Genomic DNA, 21,206 nt, shown 5'->3' with positions numbered 1-21,206 from the left:
TCATCATTGATTATGTGGCTGTTATTAAAGAACTATGATGTAAACAACCTGAATTTAGATTGCCTAGAAATTTACTATTCAACAGGAATAAACTACATTCCTTAGTATATATCACCATGGGAGGAGCATATCTGATGAAGATTAACTTTTAAAGAGTTTTCACTTTTAATTGGGAGGTCTATAGATTTTTATTTATTTTTTAATGGTGAACACTTGGCATGTTATTATAATTGAAGTGAAGGAGCTGTTAAAACTATTTTCTCAAACCAAATTATGCCAGGGGCAGAAAAGACTTTGTGGGACAAATACCCAGGCTTGGCAGTGGATGAGGAGGAGAAAGGGACAAGGCGGAGGCTGGGGAAAGAACAGTTCTAGCCTCCACAGATAAATCAGCCCAAATGCACATCAACTGGTAATTTCCCCAAACAGTGGGAGTGTAACATCTCCTTCTGAGCCAAATCCATTACACAGCTCCTTCAACAAACATTTGAGAAGAGAAATTGGTCTCTCTGGTGTGGAATCTAAAGGGGAAAAAAGCATTGATTAAATACCTGAAAATAATTCATTCTATTTGACAAGGTAACCACAAATCCAGGATCGTTGGGGATTGTTTTATCACAGAAAATGACATCAACGCGGTGGTAGAGGTCTCTGAAATATTCTTTTGCGGTGGGTAATTCACTGTTATCATTTTCAGGGTCATCCCTGGGGGAAAAAAGGTTTGCAGACTGAATCAAAGATCGTGGTGGGGGTAGGTGGCAAAAATGGCATCATCTTTTACATAACAGTGACAATAGGTTCTCTTGCAATATAAACTCAGGATCCCATTTTAGGTTGCTTGGAGTCTACCTCAGCTAAGCTCTGTAAGCAGGGTAGAGTAAGAGAGCCAATTTTGTAATGGAGAAGGACCCTGAGCCATGCACAGTCCTGGCTGCTTCACATGCCTGATCACACTACAAAAACAGAACACACCCAGGACAATGGGGCCCCCTCCTCCCTTATGGACAATCAGATGAAGGACGCAGGGCCTGCCCGCAGAGCCTCATCTCTGCCCAGCTACAGCTTTTGTGCACTATCAAGGCACTTTCAGACACTAAATGTCTGAAAAGACCACAGATCTGCTGACTTACATGCAGACAGATTTAGATGAATTACCTAAGTAGAAACACTTCCAAGGAATTTCAATTTTAAGGGAAGAAAAACAATTTTGCTATTCCATTAAGACTCTTCCCGTCCTACCAATAGTTACCATGCTCACTGTAGACATTTTTAGGAAATAAGAGAAGAGCTTTATTTTTTTTTTCCTTTTTGTCTTTTTTCGTGACCGGTAACGGGATCGCAACCCTCGGTGTCGCGCCTGTACCACGACCGGCAATGGGATCGCAACTCTCGGTGTAGCGCCCGCACCGCGCTCAACCAGTGAGCGGACCGGTCTCTATATGGGATCTGAACCCTCGGTGGGAGCGCCACCGTGCTCCCAAACGCCACACTCTACCGAGTGCACCACCAGGCCAGCCCAGAGAAGAGCTTTAAATGACGAAAATGTTCACCACTCTTAATTCCAAAACCCAGAGAGGGCAACTACTGTCAACACCCTGAGATGCTTTCAACAAAACGCGGCTCCGGATCTAGATGCAAGTGCTTCCTGGTCCCATGGCTCACAAAAAACTTCTAAAATTAGTACAAAGTGATAGAATCCTTCAAAAAGTACATACTTCTGAAACACTATGATGTCACCATCCATTAGTTCATCGAGGGCTTTATCAAGAGACACATCATAGTCCTGAATTCTCTCTGTTAAATTCGGTTTAACTTCCTAGGGTAAAAGATGTAAAATGGTTACATCACAAAGTTTGTCTAATGTTTAAAATGACTATATATTCTTCAAAATACTGTTAAGTATTTTCTCTACACCCAACTATCTACCTACAGTTTTAGTAAGTTAAAATGCTAATGAGAAAAATAAATAAATCTATAAATATGTAATAATCACTGACCCTAAATAGGTAAAAATCATAAATCTAAAAATGAGAACCTCAACTCTACACCACGAGGCTGCAAGTTAGCTGCAGACTTTACAGAATAACATATTCAGGACTAGCAAAATAAACAACAAAAACCCTTCCCAAACTACTAATGATAAACTCATTACGGAAAAATAAACCATCCAAACCTCATAGAGGATAAGGCTAGTATCTTGGATAAATCCTGCTCTGTCACACATCACTGGGAGCAAGTCACCTAGGATTAAAAAAAAAAAATTTTTTTTTTTAATCCAAAGCTGTAATATATTGAGCAAAATCTACTTAGAAGTTAAGTGCAGCAAGGACTTACGTATTTTACAGGATATTGGTGTGTAGATATGCCCACAGTAATTTAAGCTCCGTGTTTTGGGATCATACATCTTCAAAAATAACATCACGTCATCTACAAGGTTAACAAAGAGATTTTGTTAAGATCATAACAATAAGTACAGTGTTTTAAAAAAGTTAATAAATAGTAAGCTTAGCAGCTCAGTGACAAGTGCAGTGACAGTTTAAGTTACCTAAAGGTTACTACGTCAGGTGAGGTGTATGCAAGAGGCTGATCCTAGGACTGCAGAGACAGTCCCCGAACATCAAAGCCATGGGGACCGCTACATTTGAGAGAGCAGTGATGGCATCAAGTGTAGTAACCTTAGGAATCCTAGTTGAGACCTGGCACTAACTAGAGTTGGATGAGTGTTATCCTGGTCATGTGTCTCTGCCATAAGTGACCACTTGTAGCAATAAAAATCCATAATTTTATAGCAAGGATCAGCAAATTCTGACCCACGTATTTTGTAAATAAAGTTGTAATGTAAATAAAGCCAGGCAGCCCACTCATTTACATGTTCTCTCTGGCCGCTTACTCCTATGGCAGGCAGATTGTGTGGCCCACAAAACCTGAGATGCTGGCCATTTGCCCCTTGACAGACAACATTTGTGACCCCCATCTGTGTGATCTGACCAAAGTGATGAGCACAACATGGGCGCCAAGACTGAAGACACAACAGGCTGTCCCCAACGCTTCTGGCCACCTTCTCCGCACCCCGTGAGACACTCACAGCTGAGTCAGTCTTATCGGACTTCATCAAGAAGCCTTGAGCATGGGAGGGATTCAGTGAGCATTTGAGGGAGAAATTAATACACCTTTCTGCAAAGGAAGAAGGCTTAACTCTGTTTAGAACAGTCCAGGAATCCAACTCTACTGATCTCAAGTCGACCGGGCATTTCATGGGCACTTACGATCTTTATCAAACTTGGGTAATGTTGCTCCACTAGCAGCCAGCTCAGGATCAACTGTTTCCAGGAATATTGTCCAAGGATTTTCATTATCACTGAGTTCAATCATCTATTTCCAAAAGAGATGCTGATTTTAGATTTTAATGGCTTAGGTGACAGAATGAAAAACTACACTTGGGTACTGAAGAAAATGTCCGATTGTATTTAAGTGGACTAAAAGGGATACGAGCCACACTAGCTGCAGAGGACAAAAACCCCCTGCACAGTTCCAAATGAGACACACTATTATCAACAATATTTACTGTTTTACTGCCGTCTGCTTCATTATCTAACATTGCTGGCCGTTTTGTCCCATTACTCCTTGCTTGCATGGGCCATAACCGAATCTGATCCTGTGGAAATCCCTGGGGGAAAAAAAAAGTGCAAATAAATTAAAACAAAAACAAGCTCATGTTTTAACCCTATATCAATTTAGAAATTTTGTGACTATAAGAAAAAAATAATTGCAACTCTCCCCATTGATTTGGACAACTGTGACCGTACCTTTCAGGGTCACACTAGTAGTCCAGGGCGCAAGTGCCCATTCTATAAAAAAAATGGTGGGGGGACATTTGCAAGTAATTTCCCCCTTTGCAAATTCTATTGGAGACAGGTCAGAAGGGCAGACACATGTTTCTGAGATCTGGTGGTTTCTCTGTACTAGAGTCAAGAGCTCAGTATTTTCCTTACATTCCTTCCTCAGACAGGATATGTGCTCAAGTCATTCATCTTGCTGGTAGGCAGTGCCCAGACCCAGTATCTATCCCCAAAGGCAGTTAGTCTCTCCTAGTTCTAACGCATAAAGGTGAGACTTGGGAGCCAGAGTAAGAAACACCAACAGAAGGGCTGGCACGCACCATGGTCTGAGAGAGGTTCTGAACAAACTCGGAAAGTGAGGAGTTCTTCAGTACTTTGAACACAGTGTATTTCACTTTTTCTTCATCGTACATGTCATTTCCTTGGTGGCCACAAAACTGGTCCTCTGCAACTATCTGAAAATGCATAAAGAAATACAGAACAGAGTTTGCACCGACATAAAAAATGAGCTCATGCTGAACAAGTCAAGTACTATAACTGGTCTTTTGCTCCAAAGAAACCTCTTCAGAAGACCAGCAGAAAAAAATATCATAAAATGACCACCAACTAAGTTAGGATTTTATTTAGAAAAGGTGAGCCTACAAATGTGATCACTCCTAACTCAATAATGAGCATTAGAAAGACACCTGACAGTGTGGTGACTGCCTCCCACTGTCCAACCTCCTGCACTGTTTATAAACACTCCACCACCGCTCTGTCTGATGGCCTAAATCACTTTTCACATCTGAGTCTTACACCTGAACTGGAATGTATATCCCAAACAGTCAGGCTGGCCTGAGCAGTCACTGAGTGAGTACCTGCTAGCTGACCAAAAGAGGCCAGATGGAGCAGCGTGGGGCACAATCGCCCTGATCTGGCACCAACTATGCTGGGACTGAGACCAAGTTCATGCGCGTGAGCACGTGGAGCTGTTTCTCAGCAGCGCTCCACTGGCCCATCCTGCTCAGAGCCATGGGAGGCTCAGAGGCTGACCTGCACTTGCATGTAGAGATGGGCTTCCTGCCGCTCCTTCCGCTTCTGAGCCTCGATCCTTTTCTCCTCTTGTAAGCGATCCACCAACTGCTGAGGAATATCATGGTCTGTGACAGCTTGTAAAACTTCACCTGCAGAACAAAGCCATCCTCTTTCACCTCTGTGCAGATTCTACTTTCCCCTCCTTAGGGAAATGAACTGGTATCATGTGCCTGCATCAAACCCCATAAGCCCTATCCAGCTGGCTCTGGATGTTGCGAATAAGGCAGAAGAGGAAAAAAACGTGTTTACATGGGTGATATGGCTTAGGTCCACGACGCTGTGGCAGAAAACACCAAGGCAGGTGAGGGATTCACCACACAAGTGTAAACGTTTACCACAGTAAAGAATACAACAGAAACCAGCTGTACTCACTCAGCTTGGATTCCCTGATATACACTAACATGTACGCGTTAGTGCAGTGCCGGACAGACAGGTCGTCATCGTGACCCCCGTAGTTGTGCTCAATGGCTTCTTCTTTAGTGCACCTTGACACCACGTCATCGTCAAATTTACACCACTGGAAGGCAACAACCAGACGTCAGCAGAGACAAAGCACTGAAAGACTGACCACGTGCTGGACCAGTCTTGGGCACTGCCTCAGTCACCCTCTTAGAAAACTCATGCTACTTTTGCCTCCTGTTCAATCCGCTGTGGGTCTGGCTAATAGTCGCCCACAGCAACTTCTGAAATCTCCTACAGCCCATTTTCCACTTAGGTTCCATCTACTACCAACTCTTTACAGAAGAAAGCTATATTGAGAACACCTAATTTAAAGTTGAAATTTTATGCTGTTATAAATTAAATGGGATATTTTACCCTGTAACACTTTACAGAAGGGCCTGATTAAAAGAAAATGCCAGCATAGTTTATGCATAATTGTTATCTTCCAATCTTTTCATCTTGGACTGAGCAATTTTAAATGCTAACACAGGCTGCAGATGAAAGTGCTCTTCATTGCCATCTTGTGCAGTGGGGTCTCTCCATCAAATTCCTCAGGCAGGAGCCAGCTGGGCTCTACTCGTGTTTGATTACTCTACTACTCGGGCTACCCTGTGGTCTAGCATGTAGATTCTGAGACTCTCATCAGCCAAATGCATATCAAGCCCTCTCCACTCCTGAGGGTTATGGTGACGATTGTATGAGACCCACATGAAAGAGCACACTCCGGAGGACAAGTGTGCATGCCAAATAACATGCAATCAACGCGCCCTCCCCACCCCAGGCATATGCCATGGATACGAATGTCAGTATTCATAGGCAGAAAACAGCACTTCCTATGGGATATGAAGAATTCTGTCACGCCTAACATTCATTACTGACAAAGGGAAGTACAACCTAATTTGTTATTTAGCTTTAATGTATCAACAATTAAATGGGTGGGAAAATAGCACTTAGCAGCCAGAGAATATATAGATCAATCAGAGGCAAGGCAGGATCCTCAACTATCAAGTTCATCCAGTAGGAACTGGAAAAGGCTGAAGCTTTGCTTCGGTGTTAAATTTTCTAATGGGTATCACATTCAACCCTGAGTCCCAACACTTACTTTGCCGTCCCCTTTGGGATTTAAATAAACCACATAATGTCCACCATGATTATCTCCACTGTGAACCAGGACTGCATGAAGAATGTAATTTGCAGGGTCCTTAGGATCTGTTTTTTGCAAAAATTCGTCAAGTGGTAGCTGTTCTGGGAACTCAAACCTATTAAAAAACACGTTAAAAGAAATTCAGCATTTTCTTATACACAAAATATTGCACCTTTCAACTTTATTTATTGTAAGGTCTCCTATAATTTATTGGCTCATCTTTTATGGGAGAAGTATGAATCTGATTTGGGAGACCCTTTACACTAATTCTAAGGTAACCTCTACTTATCAGAAATTAATTATTCATAAATATGAGAAAAATGCATATAAAGCATTGAGATAACTGAGTTTTAAATCCAAGGACATCACACAAGAATCTTTTAATACGTATATACTATGAATTTTCTAGGGCGTGAATAATTCCAAAGTATCAGCAGATGATTCTGAAGGTCCAGGAATTAGCACACTGAGTATATACCATAATTTGAGAAACGTGGAAAAATCAAATTCAGAGAAGAAAGATATGCAAGAGATTGCCCACTCTGTGACTTCTACAGACATACTGAACTTGACTTGGTTTTAAGTTACTGGCTTCATAAAATTTGATATACTTCACCAGAGGTGCCAAATTAAAGTGCCTTTAGAGGCAAGAAGGCCAGTGAGGCCAGGTGGGGGTCAACAATCCAGAACAGAACTGTGCCTGAACCTGTGCCCAAGTACCCCCACCGCAGCCCTTGGGAATTTTGGCCCTGTGCTGCCAGAACTGATTTCCTACACGATGCTAAAAACTTGACATTTACATGAAAATCCCACCATGTTTTAAATGATGACAACTAATTCCAATAAAACAAAAAACAAAAACAAGGTGAGGACCCAACAAAACACACCTATTGTTTGGCTGGAATTGGTCTAGGGCTGCCAATTTGTGTGATCTGTTGGAGACAGTTCTTATATGTCCACAGTAAAACATGAGAAGGGGTAAGCCAAGCCCCAGCTGCTGGTAAGTAATGTGATTTGGTCACATTCCTCCTCAAGTTTTTCTTTTTTGGCAGCTGTCCAGTACAGGGATACCCTTGACCTTGGTGTTAAAACACCATTCTGCAACCAACTGAACTAACTGGACTGGACAGCCCTCACTCAAATTTGAAGGGTGAATGACCAACCCCTATCCTGTACAAAGTTGGTACACAAACTAATCAGGATAAAAATTCCATATTCTTAACCACAAAAAATTGCATACACTAATACTCTTGTATCAGTAGTAATTGTTATCACCCTTGCATCTGATATTTTTAAAATGTGGAAAACCACCCATAATGGAGCACAAACATACCTGCTTTATTTAGCATTCCTAGAAATTCTAGCGCATTCTAGAAGTCAACACCAACTGAGAGATTACAAAATATTGGAGAATCTTATTTAAACAAATACAGTAATATTGGATTCCACATCTGAGGGAACATCTACCTTCTGACCAAAACCAAATTTAATAAAAATCCTGATAAATGCAAAAATCTGTGAAACAAAAATAACTCTATCCTCAAGATGAATTTCAATATGCCACAGTGGTGGGGGCCTGGGGTCAGGCAAAGTATCCTTTATTTTTTTTTATTTTCAAAAGATGACCGGTAAGGGGATCTCAACCCTTGACTTGGTGTTGTCAGCACCACGCTCTCCCAAGTGAGCGAACCGGCCATCCCTATATGGGATCCGAACCCGGGGCCTTGGCGTTATCAGCACCGCACTCTACCGAGTGAGCCACAGGCCGGCCCAGGCAAAGTATCCTTTAGAAGGACAAATCAACTCAGAAGAAACAGCCTCTGATAGCTGTTATGTGAAATTATACCTTTAACATTACAGCTCTTGGGACACCAAGGTAGAAGGAAATCTAAATAAATCAGAGACAAGACTGAAAAATAAAGACTAAACAAAGCACTGGGATTAACTCCCTAAATCAGGATAATGATGAAATCTCAACTTTTATATTCCGCCATAGATTACCTATCGTTGATCTTGATATTTTGGTCCGTCTGAGGGTCATACATAAACCTCATCAGTTGTAGATGTAACACTGGTGGCAATGTTAGGAATTTCACACCTTTCTCTGCTTCCTGAACATTGAAAAAGAAACACAAATTTAGTTCATCTCTACTTAAGACAATGAAAGCAAGAGCGTTTCAGTAAGATTGGAATGTGTTTGGGGACTTCTGGTGGACAGAGGCGGGGAAGTTTAGGAATCCATTTAGGGCACGTTTAGAATGTTTTGTTTTGGTCTGTATCAGATCTCTTTGCTATTTAAAATATCATTGCACCAGCTGGATGTGAGAGGTTTTCTCTTACCCTGGATTATATTCTTACTTGATGTCCAGCAATGAGGGAATGGCAAGTAAATTAAGACAGTCATTTGCTGCCATATAATATAGGTATTAAACACTATGAAAAATATGGAGAACCATGGAAAAATCATTAAATGGAAAAGCAGAAAACTATGATTACAATTATGTAAAATTAGGATGCTTACGGACCACCTGAACAGAACAAGAACAAAAGACACAGGCGTGGGCTGAGAGGGTTATTACATGTGAACCGCTTCCCTTGCTTGGGCTCTTAGTGATGTTTACCTAAGAACCCACCTCTCATGGAGCACGCGCCCCACACTTACGCTTGACACACTTCTAAGAAAACAGTCTGAGTATCAGCCAGGCCCTCTCACCAGCCACCACGGCCTCTCCCCAGTGACCGCCAGCCCCTGCGCTACAGGACACATCCCAATTTCAGACAGGTCTCCTCTGGAGGGGCCCAGGACTCTACACAGCTCTCAGACCTCTCCCTTTACCTCTGCCCTACTTCAGCCAGCTCGCTCTGCTCTCCACTAACACATGGCCTTGCCAATCTCCACCACTGCCCGGCTATCAGTGGCCCTCTTGCACTTCTGACTCTTAGACCTTCTTCCAGGTGTAAACCTGCATGTCCAGTGACTGGCTAGGGACCTGGAGGAACTGGGGGCTGTGACAAGTCATGGCTGTTTGGCACCTTTTTTGGCTGTACATTAGCATGTTCAAGAAGACAGGGTTATCTCTGGAAAGACAAAGACAAAAACCCAGGATCCTACTCCACACTAAGGAATGGCATGTTTTTAATACAATTTGAAAGACAAAATTATTGTCTCTCCACCACTTTCCATTGATGCTGTGTCTCTAAAGTATACACTGCTTACCCAGATCAGCAAAATATCTAGGGTGGGTAAGAGCAATTGTTCGGAGTTGACTGAAATTTTTCTAAGCTCTAATTTATGTCTGCAAAGCAACTTTCTGATCTACAACTCAGTCCCTGAGCAGTCTGACCTAGTAGCAGAATAGCAGATCTGTGGCTCACTGCAAAACAGTGCATTAGCAGTTTTGGCAGGCACATGCCAGTCTGAAAATCTTGATTTTAACTTAGTTAAGCCAATGAACCTACATTATGAGGCCGCAAAACAGACCCTGGATCTCTGGATCCACAAGGACACTCTAGATCCAACAGACCAGCCTACCCAGCAGCCAGAAACTTTGGCCACAGTCCACATCCCTCTTTCCAACCATGACTGGTCACTTGCTCACAATGCTCACTGTTCTGCCATATGCCCAGACTCCCTGTGGCGCCACGACCCTAGAGAAGTCACCCCTCCTCCTAGCAGTTGTAATCCACAAAATTAACCCCACTAAAAACAACAACACAAAACAAAGTACAAGTGACTAAGAAATTGTATTTGTGACTGGGAGAAACCGAGGAAAAGCTGGGTGAGGAACAGGATAATAGACAAACGAGAAAACTTACAACATCATGACCGACCCTCAGATCTGCTGGATGACGACTCTCCCTTTACCCTGCAGTTCTTGGGGCACCATCCCCACCCCTCCCCATTTAACTCTACCAGAAATAAATCATTTTATGTTCTAAATACAAGAAGCACATGAAAGGGTACAAGTAAATTTTTAATTACAAAAAAAGGAAGAAGCCATAACAGGACACTTGTACAAAATATCCACATTACCTGCAAGCCATGCTCCCCAGCGTCATATTTATTGTCACCGTCTAGTTGTTCTACTGCCACATAATCCACAAATGATTCAAATACTTTAGAGAGAGAGAGAGAGAGAGGTCAACCAAGTGATCACTAAAGCTTTGATTATAATACAGCCAACCCAGGTATATACTATTTATTTATTTATTTATTTATTTGGTCTTTTGTCTTTTTCTGTGTCCGGCAACGGATTGCAACCCTCAGTGTTGCCCCCGTACCGGACCGGGGACCGGCATCGGGATCGCAACCCTCGGCGTTGCTCCCGCGCCTCGCTCAGCCAGTGAGCGGGAACTGGTCTGTATGTGGGATCCGACCCCTCGGGTGGGAGCGCCGCCGCGCTTCCCAAGCGGCGCACTATCCAGTGCGCCACCGGGCCGGCCCATACTATTTAAATCATATATTTAGGAAGACCAGAGAAGGCAACGTAAATGACCGTAGCCACAAACAGTAACTCTCACCCTCTCCTAGAGACTGTAGTTAAAGGTGCCATTACCACCTTCACTAATCAGCCAAAGGACCTGATAGCTTCCCGAAAGGTACTAAAATGGTAACATGGAAGGAACAGTCCAGGGTTTAACAACGTTAACTTTGACCCAACACTTAGAGCTACGATTATGAAGCCAGCACAGAATGAACAGTGTGGACAACCTCTATGTATAGACACATGTGCACACCGTGCATGGCCGGCTGGTGACCAGAGAGATGAGGAAAACCTGGAAGAACTGCGTGAGCCCCAACTGTTCCAGGTGAAGATACAAAGAAAAGATAAAACAGTAATAGGTGACAGAATGTCTTAAGACACTAAAAGCAAAAACTGACACACTAGATTTTACTAAAATTAAGGAGTTCTGTTAAACAAATAACAACGTTAAGAGGGTAAAAGTCATGCCATAGAGTCTTCCTCTACTGGGAGAAGACCTCAGCAATCCCACACAGCCCTCGTATCCAGAGTGAAGAACTACTTCAGCTCTGGTCATGGCGGACGATACTGAAAGCAACAACTGTAGGTTCTGGATAGCAGGCAGTGCAGCGTAGTGATGCTCAGGAGAAAGGAGACAAATGAGAGCCCCACAATGGGCCTAGCCCACCGCTTAGTTTCAAGGCTGCAGGAAGGGAAACCCAGACAGAGCCCCATACCTTGCTGAGTGCAGAAGACAAGAGTGGGGATTTGAGGAGACCGAGGCAGCTAGAATCTGTAGGGTATACTACCCAAAGCAGACAGAGGGAAGTCTGGAGATCTGCAGAGGGTTCTCTCTGAGCCATTGATAAGTTTTGACCTAGGACCAGGGATAGAACCACCCACAGGAACAGGATCAGGCGAAAGATACTCAGAGCTCACAAAGGTCTGGGAAGGGCCTGTGCTCCCACCAAACACAGTGGAAAAGCCTGATACATGGGAGATGTGGCTGAGAAAACAGAAAGGTTGTGGGGACAAGCTAATCCTAAACTAATATCCATTGTGCTACAACCTAAGCAAGCATAAAAACAAGCCTCAAAAGAATCAGACTCGGGCCAGCCTGGTGGCGCACTGGAGAGTGCGCCGCTTGGAAGCGCGGTGGCGCTCCCGCTGAGGGTTCGGATCCCATATAGAGACCGGTTCCCGCTCACTGGCTGAGTGCGGTGGGGGCGCAACACCGAGGGTTGCGATCCCGTTACCAGTCAGTAAAAAAAAAAAAAAGAATCAGACTATTCCCAATTAACTTACCTGTGCCCCAAATCAAAAGTTAAGAATATGCAACACCCAAGATAATAACCACAACTCCTGCCATCCAATAAAAGATAAGCAGCTGTACAAAGATGCTGGACAATACACCCCACTCAATAGAAACAGACCTAGAAATCGCACATGACAGAATTAGTAAATAAGAACATTTTGAAAGTTACTATTATAACTACATTCCACGTGTTCAAGAAAGTAGAAGAAAGCAAGAGCATATTAAGATAAATGGAGGATTTTCATAAAAAGATTCAAACCAAACCTCTAGAAATGAGAAAGAAATAATGTCTGAAATGGAGAAAGAACATGGATGGTATCAACAGCATTTCAGACACTGCAGAAAACTAGAGCAGTTGAAGACAAAGCACTAGAACTGTAATGCAACACTGAGACCAGGGCATCAGGAGACTGTGGGATGACTTCAGACAGCCACTGAAGGGCGGGGTGTGGCAAAATGTTGAAGAGTGGACAGAACATTTTCAAACTTGATGAAAACTATAAAACCACAGATCCAAGCAGTTTAGTGAACACCAAGCAGAAGAAACAGGAAGACAACTGCGGTAGAGCACATCACCATCATCACCCCAAACAGGTTAAACTCAGTGAGATACAGGAAAGCTTAAAAGCAGGTGGGGGGTACCCATGGGACATATGATCACTATAGAGGACTAAAGAATGACAGTGTGACAGCAGACTTCTCCTTGGGGCATCACAAGCAAGAAGACAGTGGAACATCTCTCACATACTGAAAGAAGCGATGTGTCACTCTAGAATCTAAACCCAGTGAAAATGTCTTTCAAGAGTGAAAATGAAATAAAGATCTTTTCAGACATATACAAAAGGTGAAAGAATTCATCTGAGCAGACCTGACGACAGGCACTAAGGAAATGAAATAATGAAGGATACTGGAAGGTGTAAACACACAGAAGTTGTAAATATAGCGCTTTCCCCCCATATTTTGAAAGTCTTTTCAAATCAATTAGGAAAAAAAAAACTACGAACCAATACAAAAATGGGTAAAATACTTAAACAGGCATTATACAAAAGAAAATATCCAAACTGCATTTGAAAAGGCAACAACTTCACATATCTTCAAGGAAATATGAACTAAAAATGTGGTAAGACTTCAAAATCTGAAAATCTTCAAAATCTGAAAACTGACAGTGCTGGTGTGGCTGTGGGGCACCTGTCACTCTCACGCACTGCTGACAGCGACGAAATGGTACATAAACCACTTTGGGACACGTGCTAGTTGTATCTACTAAGTGGAACATATGCACACCCTATGGGCCAGAAACTCCACTTGCCGTAAAAGCAAAAAGCACAAGAGGTCCATGAACCTTACGCCTAAAGCCTTAAACTGGAAATGGCCCAAATATCAATCAAGAAAAGAACAGTTTCAAAAAAATTTTGTGGTATATTCCTAAAATGAATTACTATAAAGTTGAGAATCATCAAATTGTTGCTACTTGCAACATGGATGTATCTCACAAAGAGAATGTTGAGTGAAAAGAAATCAGAAACAAAGGATACATTCTACTGCACGATTCCACTTAAACAAACACTCAGAACACACAAAATTAACCCAGGCTGTAAGAAGCTCTTTGAGGAGGTGGAAGTAATGACTGAGAGAAGGGCCAGGGCAGGTCTTCGGGTGCTGGCAAATGTTGTCTTTCTAGATATGGGTAGTAGTTACAAGCCTGGGTTCACCCAGTGAGCTGTTCATTGAAGATCTGGGCCATTTCCTGTATCAGTGCTACATTTCAATTAAAATCACTTGCAAAAACAAAACAATAGAGCAAAACAGAAATTATCGTGAAGTACACAAAACTTACTATTTTTCTTTCCTTTTATACTTAGCTGGATATCGTAATAATCTTCTCTTCTATCAGACCGATAGTCTACTTCTTTACACTGGATATAAGACTATGAATAAGAAAAATAAGATGGCTTAAGTATCAATTTTAAAAATAATTCACGTTTTTAAATCTTTTAAAATAATCCTTTAAAACAGGTATCACATACCACCATTTTGCCTCTGAATAATTTAGGTATGGTGCCTTCTACACACGTTCCTTTCATCTTATTTTCCACATTATCAAGCAACTGAAAGAGAAAGTTTTGGTTTTAAAAAAAATTTTTATACCATATATAACATACAGTAATTTGATACTTGACTAGGAAATGTCGATGGTCAAAGAAATTCTAGACTATGAAAATATTATGATCTTTGGCATGCAATTATCAAAAACATATACAAAATCCTTTCTTGGTTGGATTTTAACAAAAATATCTACATGCAACAGTCGAGGTTAACCTTTTATACAGCCTTTGGGATGAATTAGTAATCTGTAGTGCCTTCAGAAGCATTTTTTTTTTAAATATTCATTTTACCTCTGTGTAAAAGCATGTAAATTGATCACTAAACTTAACTCGTAATGGTCCACACCAAGAGATTAATGAGGTTGAGCCTGTCAACAGGATTGACTGGTTTGTCCATGGATATTTAATGAACTGGATTCAATCCAGCTAGTGCTGCAAAAAAGAAAACACACCTTGCCCAGCCAATCACCTTGAATAGCCATTTCATGTTGTGTGTGTGTGTGTGTCTTTCATCACAACTAGAAGAGTGAGAATCTGCTGGTGAGTAATGATGGGTTGGGGAAGAATCACTAAAATACGGAGACCCGCCTCAATAAGAACATGGGTACACAGGAGGGGTCTGGAAGTTAGAGTGGTAACAGAAATCACTATTCTAAAGTGGTCTGGGGCCATGAGGAAAGCTAAGGCAACCTGCTGGTTCTCTGATTAATAATTTGTGTATTACACCAATTTAACAAATTAAAAGCCTACTACCTACTAGCATTTAAATTCAAGCTTCCTCTAACATTTCACCTTCAAAAACTTATTCAGATAATTCTTCCCAGCTTTTAAAACTAGAGAGATGCTGCCTTTTCTTTCTAGCCTAGCTTTGGTTCTAAACAAAGATGGATGTTGTGTGACTTAGATCTGAGGTCCTACTTGGAAACAACTGTTGACACTGCTTCAAAATATTCAGTGTAAGAACTATACATACAATTACTGTTTGAAACTTACCACTCGACACAGCTCTTGAACATCGTGTTGCATGAAGCTATCTAAAGTTTCCCACCTTTCAAAGATAAAATGGACATCTACATTTAGATTTCCAAATTTCAAATAATTAAAAAAGCAACTTAGATTTAAAAACTAAATGGAATAATCAGGCATTATTCTCTAATTCATTTTAGATAAAGATTATTTGGGATCATATAATTGAAAGATAAACTGAATCTTTTATATTGTGAAAATCTTATTGCTAGAGGAAGTGGTGTTTGCAAGTAAATGTACATACATTTGAAGGCTATATGTGTTCTTTTGTTGTTAAAAAGCAAGCAACAGAATGGGAAGGCTGATTTCTAATACATACCCAAATGACTTTGTTAGTTTTTTTGTTCCTACGGGCTTATCACTATGCTGTAATTCATAGAACACTCTTTGTAATGCTAAAGGAACGCTTTTAGAAGAATCATCACCCTCTGTCGGCATCATGTACACAGCCTAAAAGAATTAAAGAAATAAGAATTTAATTTTTATGTATAAGTGTCATTTCTAATATTACAGTGGCTAAGGTAGTTGCTAGGGCTTTTAACTATCCCCAACAGATCAGAAAGTTTAATCTCCATAGTATAATCCTATCACAGTAATCTGTCTGGAAGAACAGTGCAAATACAACATGGAAGGCTGATAAACTAGCCTTCAGCTAGGCCCCCAACACAACCAGGATTATGTGGTGTCTGTACTGCTCCACACTGCTTTTAGGAAACTCTCAAAATAGAAACAACTACCTCTCCTACACTAGATTCAAAGTGTGTCTAAGGTGCACCTACAGTAAATGAAAATTTCAACTTCATGGCCAGCAATTTTTCAAATAATCAATTTTGTTATAAAACTTTTCAAATGTTGCCACTAATGGTTTTTATTTTTACTATAAACTTTTACATTTTAAGTTATGTCTAGCACAATTAACATTAGGTCAGTAAAACTGTACTAGTGGTAGTAAACTCTTGATGGCCCAAGTTAGCTTAAATAGCAAGTGCAGGTGTGTAAGCACTAAATAAAAATATGCAGTGTAAAATAGGGACCTCTATGGAGACAGTACCGTGGCACAGAGAAGTGACACTGGAACATTTGCTGAGAGGGCTTTGCCTGTCCGTTAATATACCTGAAAGGGGTGGGTGGAAGATTGGGAGAGAGAAATGCCACACATTTACCTTTCGTAGCTGATTTGTGAAAAATAAGGTCTGCAGCAGGCTATTCATGTAGCACGTTGCTCCCTGATTCTTTAAGCCAACATAGCCCGTGTGCTTCTTTGAATCCCACCTAAAAGATCAGTGTGAGGTTGAAGATGAAGTGCACAGGACACCTCTCTGCTTTCTGCACCGTGTGGCAGCGTGGTGGCTGACATCTCGCTGTTATGAACCATCACCCCCCCCCCACCTTCCACCATCCGAACACAGGACCAAGGTCCACACACCCCTCATCGTCAGGCCTTGGCATAAGGAGTTCTTACCACCTAGCTGCCTTCAATGGAAGCGTGTGGACTGGTACAAACTCAACCCCAGCATTTGAGTAACTAAGTATGTGTCTGTTGACAGTAGCACTGCTTTCACTTACTGGGACCAGCACTCATAAGTACTGACAAAGTCCTATACAGAGTTGTGTGTCAGTTAATGACAGGAATATGTTCTGGGAAATGCGAGGTTAGGTGATTCTGTCATTGTGTGAACATCATAGAGTGTATTTACACAAACCTAGATGGTATAGCCTACTGCTCCTAGGCTACAAACCTGCAGAGCATGTTACTGTACTGAATACTGTAGGCAACTGTAACACAATGGTAAGTATTTGTGTATCTACACCTACCTAAACATAGAATAGGTATAGTAAACATAAATATGGCATTATAACCTTGTGGGACCACCATCATATGTATGTGGCCTGTCTGTCGCTGACCAAGACAGCATTATGTGGTGCATGACTTTTTATGTAAAATTTGCCTCACAGTGCGGTTTTATTACATACATATTAAGTCATGTCTGGTCAGCAAGAAATGGAAACAGCTGAAACCCATCTTTTCTGCAGAGAGAAATATACATAGTGTACCTGGCAGGTTTTAGTTCAGAATTCTAAACTTCTAGAGCTGTTTGTCTTTATTTTGCTATTTTGGTGGTTGGTTAAGAGAAAAGGTAGATCTTCTGAATTATGTGTTAACAAGAATGCTAAGTGAAGCAGAACAGTCCTCGCCATCTCCCTCTGTATGTAGTGCAAAGACAGGAGCAAAAATGACTGCCACCAAGCGTGACCAATACTGGAAGAGAAGTTTATTGTGCAGAGTCAACAGCACTCTGTAGTTGCAGTGCTTAGTCCATGGCCAGGGAAACACACGCAAGCACACCTTAGTGGCCCTGGTTGAAGCTTCTTCACACCTCGCTCACCGCTTCAGCCTGTCAGTGGTGCTCACCTCCTCCCCTGCTCGCCCATCGCCATACAGACAGGGTTTTCACATCCCTGCTCTTTTCCAGGTAAAACAGAGTGTCTCTGCTATGGTAATTTATGTACTGGTCTTAGGCTCTCCGCCATACCAATCTATACGTTCCTCAAGAACAGAAAATGACAGCTGTCTTGTTATATTTTACATATATAATTATATTCCTGGTACCCAGCCATGTCCAACACATAGAAACTGCTCCATAAGTCTGTTAAATGAGTGAATGCGAAGCGGGGGTGGGGGGGAGAGGAGAGAGAGGGAAAGGGGAAGAAGGAGAGAGGGAGGAAGAGAGGGAGAGAAGGGGGAGGGAGAGGGGGGGGGGAAGAGAGAGTCTGTGTCTATGTACACGCCAAAGGGCAAACACAGAAAGTGCTTATTTGTTGAAAATATGCATCTCTGTTAATATATGCTAATGCTTCTTTCACTGCAGCACTAAAGACTTTTAATAGCACCCAATTAAAGAAAAACTTACGCAACTCCATGGGGAGCATCCGCCTGTACAAAGACTTCAAAAGTTACTTTGTCATCATCTATAAATCCTTTCTCAGGATCAGTCACTTCCTGTAAAAGTTAAATAAGAATATCCAGCTTGCATAAGAACACACAATCACTTTATCCCAAAGAGATTACCCTACTGCCCTGTACTTAACACACTTAAATACTACTCTTCAAATCACCCCAATTTTGCTTCTAGTTTTGGAGTGTTCTGGCTGTCACTGAACGAAAACTGCAGTAGCATGGCCCCTCTAGAAGGTACCCCAAGGCATTCAGGAGCTCAGTACCACCGTGTGAACTCCGTATCTGCTCATCGAAGCAGGGCCTGGGGAGGTTATAGAGAATTTGGTCTAGAGAGTAACATTAAGCAGTAATGAGTAACTTATTAGAGTAACGAAGCAGCAACATTCCTGAGAATGTTCTGCTGGTTACCACGTCTGCAAAAAGGGACCAAAATGAGCTGACTTGAAAATTAATAAAGTTACATGAAACTCCAGCACTTTAAGTCTTTTAAAGGAAATTTCATCAGTAAGGAATGACCTTTCAATGTCTGACTGAACACCAAGACCTGAGGGCCGGCCCGGTGGCGCACTGGATAGTGCGCCGCTTGGGAAGCGCGGCGGCGCTCCCGACCAAGGGTTCGGATCCCACATACAGACCGGTTCCCGCTCACTGGCTGAGCGAGGCACGGGAGCAACGCCGAGGGCTGCAATCCCGTTGCCGGTCCCTGGTCCGGTACGGGGGCAACACTGAGGGTTGCGATCCGTTGCCGGACACGGAAAAAGACAAAAAGACAAAAAGACAAAAAAAAAAAAAACACCAAGACCTGAATCCAGATCTCCGCTGAAAACCTAAGCCGGGAAACTGGAGAAAACACATTTTTGCAGATAACTGCCCAACTTACAAAGCAAAAATTTGACTCTAATCTGAAGAAAAAAATAATTAGGGAAACAAGCAATAATGCTCAGATTATTTAGACTAAACACTTACGCTCCAGGCCATGAAGTTGGAAAACCCCCAATCATTTTCTTTATGGAAGAACAAGTGACTAATGCGCCGACTGAATGACTTGTCATCGTCTCTGTAGTTTATGATCTTCAGCACTGCTTGTGCATGACAAGACCACGACCTGTACAAGAAAACAGTCTGAGCCTCGGGTGACTTAAACTGTTCACAGCTTTTAAAGACACTAAAACTAGCACACAAAAAATCTCAGTTGTTTTCTTTCCTCTCTCCTTTGGGTTGGAGGGTGAAGGTGGTATGGGGGGCATATTTACCCTTAGTAGAGAAAACTGTGTTTGCGGTGCCCCTATGTAGTCTGTATTTATTTAACTAGTGGTTTTATTTATTTTTCAATTCCTGAAAAGTTTGAAGCATACTTTTTAACTGTACCGATGAGATAAAAGTTTTGAGCTTTAAATACTGATCATATATTTTGTAAAAGATTATAGCATTTTGATCAGATAATTGAAAAAAAATTTTTTAAAGCTGATGCACAGATGTAAACCTCTGCATTCTACTGCTAAAGGTGTCACATCTCAGTGTCAGTCCTACCCCCTGCAGCTCATGGGGATTGTGCCTCTCCAGTTCTCCTAGGATGTCCTCCCACACACGCTGGGGTAGAACTGGGACAGAAACACAGGCTTCCAAGCAGGGCTGACTAGGGCAGTGCTGGGACCCTCACAGCTGTGCTGTCCTGCCTGGGCATCAAGGAACTCATCGATGACATAAATCGAGCCAGGGCACTGAATTACAACCACAAGAGAACTGACCATACATGTAATCAAGTGAGGGGCAGACCACAAAAGGGTATTTGAATCAATGATGAAAAACCAAAAAGATATACCACTTTAAAGTCCACTATAGGGCCGGCCCGGTGGCGCACTGCTACAGTGCGCCGCTTGGGAGTGCGATGGCGCTCCCGCCGAGGGTTCAGATCCCACATACAGACCGGTTCCCGCTCACTGGCTGAGCAAGGTGCGGGTGCGGCACCGAGGGTTGCGATCCGTTGCCGGACACGAAAAAAGACAAAAAGGAAAAAAAAAAAAAAAAAAGTCCACTATAGTAAAGGTCTGCAATTCAAGCAGGGCTTTAAATGCGTGTTGCAACTTAACTGAAATGGTTTAAGGCTCTTCAAAACAAGTGTAGAACAGTGTCGCACTGGCACTCTGTTGCTCAGGATGCTTGCACTGGATATGGACAGCTCACTGTTCTCCCCACATACCATTCAGGCTATAGATGTCTATTATACTAAAACAAATCTAGCCCAAATACTCATCAGATCACATCATAACGTAAACAGAGGAAGAAAAAAGTTAACCTATAAACAAAGAGGCTCTGGCAGCACCATAAAATTGGCTTGGCATTTCTTGCTTAAACATTAAAGGAAAATGGGCTGACTGGTTGCTCAGTTGGTTAGAGCACGGCCTTGTAACACCAAGGCCAAGAGTTTAAATCCTGGTATGGCCAGCCGCCAAAAAAAATTTTTTTTTAAGTAAAAAACTTTAAAAAATGAACTGTATTCCCTTAGGCATCTACAGAACAGCTAGAGCTAGCGTACTCTGAGGAACATTTTTATGAAGCACTTTGAAAGGCTACACTCTGGGGGTGGAAGGAAGTCTAGGACAGATGTGGTCCAAATAAGCAGCTTTCTCAAGGTTCCTCAGGTAGACAGTGTGACAGAATGACAAAGCGATCTGTAGTCCCCACAAGCAATCTCTGAACTAGGCTTTTGATAAAAGTTGAATAATAGTTGCTGTTACTAACTTAAGGGGAGATTCATAAACTTTTGAGATCAAATCAACAGGTAGAAAGTTTGAAATACTTATGAAGGTGTGAAGCCTCTAATCTTCAAACTTCATCAA

General features: G+C 42.0%; 1 protein-coding gene across 1 annotated transcript in view; it reads right to left on the bottom strand.

The window, feature by feature from the left end:
* USP7 (ubiquitin specific peptidase 7 (herpes virus-associated)) overlaps positions 1-21,206 on the bottom strand; it is a 66,783-nt gene that overhangs the window by 6,728 nt on the left and 38,849 nt on the right. The window contains exons 4-22 of the mRNA XM_008565082.1: positions 19,333-19,471; positions 18,320-18,408; positions 16,571-16,679; positions 15,727-15,857; positions 15,375-15,429; positions 14,304-14,384; positions 14,114-14,204; positions 10,532-10,614; positions 8,500-8,609; positions 6,457-6,613; positions 5,286-5,430; positions 4,872-5,002; positions 4,160-4,294; positions 3,566-3,667; positions 3,267-3,372; positions 2,335-2,427; positions 2,174-2,241; positions 1,716-1,816; positions 552-705 (exon numbers count right to left, since the gene is read on the bottom strand). Coding sequence (XP_008563304.1) covers positions 552-705; positions 1,716-1,816; positions 2,174-2,241; positions 2,335-2,427; positions 3,267-3,372; positions 3,566-3,667; positions 4,160-4,294; positions 4,872-5,002; positions 5,286-5,430; positions 6,457-6,613; positions 8,500-8,609; positions 10,532-10,614; positions 14,114-14,204; positions 14,304-14,384; positions 15,375-15,429; positions 15,727-15,857; positions 16,571-16,679; positions 18,320-18,408; positions 19,333-19,471 — 2,080 coding nt within the window. The remainder of the gene's footprint in view (positions 1-551; positions 706-1,715; positions 1,817-2,173; positions 2,242-2,334; positions 2,428-3,266; positions 3,373-3,565; positions 3,668-4,159; positions 4,295-4,871; positions 5,003-5,285; positions 5,431-6,456; positions 6,614-8,499; positions 8,610-10,531; positions 10,615-14,113; positions 14,205-14,303; positions 14,385-15,374; positions 15,430-15,726; positions 15,858-16,570; positions 16,680-18,319; positions 18,409-19,332; positions 19,472-21,206) is intronic.

Source organism: Galeopterus variegatus, unplaced genomic scaffold (assembly GCF_000696425.1).
Source record: "Galeopterus variegatus unplaced genomic scaffold, G_variegatus-3.0.2 Scaffold195, whole genome shotgun sequence".
Taxonomy (NCBI): Eukaryota; Metazoa; Chordata; class Mammalia; order Dermoptera; family Cynocephalidae; genus Galeopterus; species Galeopterus variegatus.
Note: the sequence above shows the minus strand (reverse complement) of the source record. Positions and strands in the feature narration are given on the sequence as shown.